We start from the raw sequence: 5,000 nt of genomic DNA on the forward strand, positions 1-5,000 counted from the left end.
AGCTGTAGTTGATTAGGTGTGTTAGTGTTGGTGTTAGTTGTGTGTTGGTAACAGCAGCTGTAGTTGATTAGGTGTGTTAATGTTGGTGTTAGTTGTGTGTTGGTAACAGCAGCTGTAGTTGATTAGGTGTGTTAACACCAGTTGGTGTTAGTTGTGTGTTGGTAACAGCAGCTGTAGTTGATTAGGTGTGTTAATGTTGGTGTTAGTTGTGTGTTGGTAACAGCAGCTGTAGTTGATTAGGTGTGTTAATGTTGGTGTTAGCTGTGTGTTGGTAACAGCAGCTGTAGTTGATTAGGTGTGTTAATGTTGGTGTTAGTTGTGTGTTGGTAACAGCAGCTGTAGTTGATTAGGTGTGTTAATGTTGGTGTCAGTGTTGGTAACAGCAGCTGTAGTTGATTAGGTGTGTTAATGTTGGTGTCAGTTGTGTTAACACTAGTTTTATTTAGTTTATTTAACACTGTCTGGTGTTACATAACAGGTACCATGACCATTATCAGAACTTAAATAACAGGTACCATGACATGATTACAAAAAACAGACTGGACTGGAAACACACACACACACACTGGAGTCTGTGTGTCAATCTCATTGGCTTAACTCCTGAAGAAAAGACTTTCCTACTGCCAGGTCACAGTAATAAGTCTTAATAATAATACAGCCATGTTAGGATTATAGGAATATATTCTAATAATATTAATAATTTACTCTACTTCTGGGTATTCTGTTGTAAGACACAGAGTGAGTGTGTGTGTGTGTGTGTGTGTGTGTGTGTGAAGGGGGCGAGGGAGAGGGAGTGATTTGGCAGAGTTTAATAATCAGACAAGAGGTCAAAATATCGACTAACAGTGTGTTGAAGGACAGACAGAGAATGACAAACTAGAGGTGCAGAGAATCCCCCTAGTGGCCATTTAGAGACATAACACCTCCAGATTACAAATTAGAGAATCCCCCTGGTGGTCATTTGGAAATATAACACCTCTAGATTACAAACTAGAGAAGCCCCTGGTGGTCATTTGGAGATATAACACCTCCAGATTACAAACTAGAACAAGAGAATTCGGGGTCTAATTGAGTGCCTGTCACAGGGAGCCCTTGCCATTGTAACACAGTTAAAAAGGCTTCTTATGTGTGGATGCAATTCATAACGTTTTCTACGTAGATAAAACAAAGGTTCTTACTTCTCCTTGCGACAAGCACTTTTGAGTCTTGGAATGTAAACCCAACAAAGTAGCGCAGCAGCGCAAACACTGTTCAGATTAATAGTGTGCCAGTATGTGTGTGTGTGTGTGTGTGTTCAGATTGCCCTTAATAGCACCAGTGTGCGTGTGTGTGTGTGTGTTCAGATTGCCCTTAATAGCACCAGTGTGTGTGTGTGTGTGTGTGTGTGTGTGTGTGTGTGTGTGTGTGTGTGTGTGTGTGTGTGTGTGTGTGTGTGTGTGTGTGTGTGTGTGTGTGTGTGTGTGTGTGTGTGTGTGTGTGTGTGTGTGTGTGTCAGTCAGTTGTGCCCATGAGCATGGCACTTAACTTTGTTGCGGGACAATGTAGTCCCTTGTAATAGTAATTGTGTGTGTGTGTATGTGTGTGTGTGTGTGTGTGTGTGTGTGTGTGTATGTGTGTGTGTGTGTGTGTGTGTGTGTGTGTGTGTGTGTGTGTGTGTGTGTGTGTGTGTGTGTTTAGTCATCCTGCAGGGTGAGCAGAAACACTCTCAGCGGCTATTTTCTGGCTGGACGAGACATGGCCTGGTGGCCGGTGAGTAAACTGTGTGTGTGTGTGTGTGTGTGTGTGTGTGTGTGTTTAATGTGTGTGTGTGTGTGTGTGTGTAGATTGGAGCGTCCCTGTTTGCTAGCTCAGAGGGATCAGGCCTCTTCATTGGTGTGTGTGTGTTTAATGTGTGTGTGTGTGTGTGTAGATTGGAGCGTCCCTGTTTGCTAGCTCAGAGGGATCAGGCCTGGTGTGTGTGTGTAGTGTGTGTGTGTGTGTGTTTTGCTCCCTGTTTGCTAGCTCAGAGGGATCAGGCCTCTTCATTGGTGTGTGTGTGTTTATGTGTGTGTGTGTGTGTGTGTGTGTAGATTGGAGCGTCCCTGTTTGCTAGCTCAGAGGGATCAGGCCTCTTCATTGGTCTGGCAGGAACAGGAGCTGCAGGAGGCATCGCTGTAGCAGGATTTGAGTGGAATGTGAGTACAACACACACACACACACACACACACACACACACACACACACCCTCACACACACACAATATACACACACTCACTCACACGATACACACACACACACACACTCACACAATACACACACACACACTCACACACACACAACCTCACACACACACAATATACACAAACTCACTCACACGATACACACACACACACTCACTCACACAATACACACACACTCACACACACACAACCTCACACACACACAATATACACACACTCACTCACACGATACACACACACACACACACACACACACACAACCTCACACACACACAATATACACACACTCACTCACACGATACACACACACACACACTCACTCACACAATACATACACACACACACACACACACACACTCACTCACACAATACAGACACACTCACACACACACACACACACACACACACACACACACACACACACACACACACACACACATACTCACACAGTACAAACACACACTCACACTCTGTATGGCTTGTATTTCATGCATTTAGTAAAACTCCCAGACAGCAGCGGAGTGGTAATCGGGATTAGTTATTTGTAAAGTGTTTTACTTCGCCCTCCTATAAATAGCCTGACTGCTTAATCACAGCCCTTTACTTTCACTTCCCAGTCCCTCATAGTCAGCATAGACAGTAGCCTGATAACGGGATGCTGTAGTACTAAGATTTTAAATGAGTGACCACGATAGTAGTCTTAAGTAGCTTTTTTGCTGGGCCCAGCGAAGGCTGGCAATGTGTAATATTCCGCTGGTTGGTGCACACACAAGTGTTCAGATTGATTGTCTATCCGTCTTTCACAACAATTTTCTTGGAGCAGATCTTCCACACAACTTCGGTAGCCTGGTCAGTATGACGAGCACTAGGCCTACGCTTAAATGATTTATGACTGAATGGAACGTTGTGTTTTTAAGCGCAAGAACTGCTTATCACGTCGTGTGACGTGAAGTTTACACCAATCATCATCTTCTAATGTATCCTTATGTTGAGATAACCATTCTCTTTGCCCTAGGCTATTATTTGTGCGTGAAGCATGTTTCCATTAAGACAATACACAAGACATTTTCTTATTGTTGTAATATTGAATGATTTCATGAATAAATTGTACGCACAGTACGTACAGGATTGGCGGCGCCACTGACCAAGGCCACAGTAGCCTGTAAACCTCTGATTTTGAAAGGGGAATCACGGCCAACGCAGGGGGCAACTCTTGTCTTAAATTTCCCTTCCAAATTACTTTTTTATTGTCTGAAGACATCTATCGCAAGAATCTAACATTCTAACAGCAACAGCAAAGCAAATGCAAGCTAACCAAAGTGCAGTCAGTTCTCCCGCCATGGTTTTTGAAATCACACACCTGCTGTATCTGAAGCCCCACGACGATAATAAGGCCTACGACTATCACTCTACACTTCGTTGCACGTCACAATTTAATTTACTATAGCTGATGCTGCCTCCTGGCTCCCCAAAATGCCGCATCATGTGAACAGATCAGCAGGCCGGCAAATTTTCACCTCGCTTTCAACCTCGCAGCATCGCTTTCATGAGCGATGGTCTGCGCTCTGTTCTTGGTGAATTTACTGTTGAGATCTGATAGATTAGGGGTGGGGAGGCCTATTGTTTTGGCTGCGGTATGAGTGATGCGTGTGAGTCTGTTTCTGTTGGCAGCAGTTAGCATGTTGAAAAAGCAGTGAAGGCAGTAGAGGAGGATGGGCTGGACTATGCTTTTGTACAGAAGGAGCAGGTGACAGGGGGCAACAGGAAGTGATCTGGGCTTACGGATGGCATAGAGTCTCTGTTGACTGCGTCAGTGGTGTGTTGCTCAAAGCTGAGTTTATTGTCCAGGGTGAGTCCAAGGTATTTGAAACAGTCCACTATTTCTACAGTGTCGTTGTTGATGCAGGTGGGGTTGTGGATTGTGTCAGATGGTGTTCTGGTGTTGGTGATTACAAGTTCCTTGGTTTTACTGATGTTAAGCTGAAGGTAGTTGTCAGTGCACCATTGTGTGAGGTGGGAAATGGAGTCTTGGTATGCAGATATAGAGTTATTGTCATTGAGAAGTGCAAGTACAGCAGTGTCATCAGAGTATTTGAAGTATGTGATGATGAGTGTGGGACTGACGCAGTCATTGATGTAGAGGGTGAAGAGGAAGGGGCTTAGGACACACCCCTGCGGGGCGCCGGTGTTAATTGTGGTGAGTGGTGATGTGACCGCACTTATCTTGACGGCTTGTGGTCTGTCACTGAGGAAGTTGTGGATCCAGTGGATGAGGGTCGGGGGGACGTGTAGGTGGTGGAGTTTGTTGATCATCAGGTGGCGTTGGATGGTGTTGAAGGCAGAACTGAAGTCAATGAAGAGTAATCTGGCGAAGTTTGTAGGTGTTTCAAGATGTTGGAGGAGGGAGTGGAGGAGACATGCCACAGCATGCAGGTGGGGCATTTCATGATTATTGAGGTGAGTGCAACTGGCCGGTAGTGGTTGAGTTCGGAGGGGTGGGGTTTCTTGGGTATTGGTATAATAGTAGATGTTTTCCATAGCACTGGTACAGTAGCGGTTTTGTATGACTCGGCAAACAGTGAATAGATGGTGGGGGAGAGCTCAGTCGCGCAGTCCCTTAGCACCCGGGCAAGGATGCCGTCTGGACCCGGAGTTTTCCCAGGCTTGCATCTCCTCAGCTGCTGACGCACGTCCTCAGTTGTAAATGGGACCTGGGAGTCTGGTTCCAGGGTGGGAATGGCCTCCAGTAGAGTTCTACAGGTGTCTGAGTGGTCCACTGTA

The 5,000-nt window shown here is 45.5% G+C and overlaps 1 protein-coding gene across 1 annotated transcript in view; it reads left to right on the plus strand.

Annotated features, from left to right (window-relative positions):
• Window positions 1–5,000, plus strand: part of slc5a10 (solute carrier family 5 member 10) — an 85,099-nt gene that overhangs the window by 488 nt on the left and 79,611 nt on the right. The window contains 2 exon segments of the mRNA XM_048248325.1: window positions 1,678–1,749; window positions 2,070–2,174. Of these exon segments, the coding sequence (XP_048104282.1) occupies window positions 1,735–1,749; window positions 2,070–2,174 (120 nt within the window). The 5' untranslated portion in view covers window positions 1,678–1,734.

Source organism: Alosa alosa, chromosome 7 (assembly GCF_017589495.1).
Source record: "Alosa alosa isolate M-15738 ecotype Scorff River chromosome 7, AALO_Geno_1.1, whole genome shotgun sequence".
Classification (NCBI taxonomy): Eukaryota; Metazoa; Chordata; class Actinopteri; order Clupeiformes; family Clupeidae; genus Alosa; species Alosa alosa.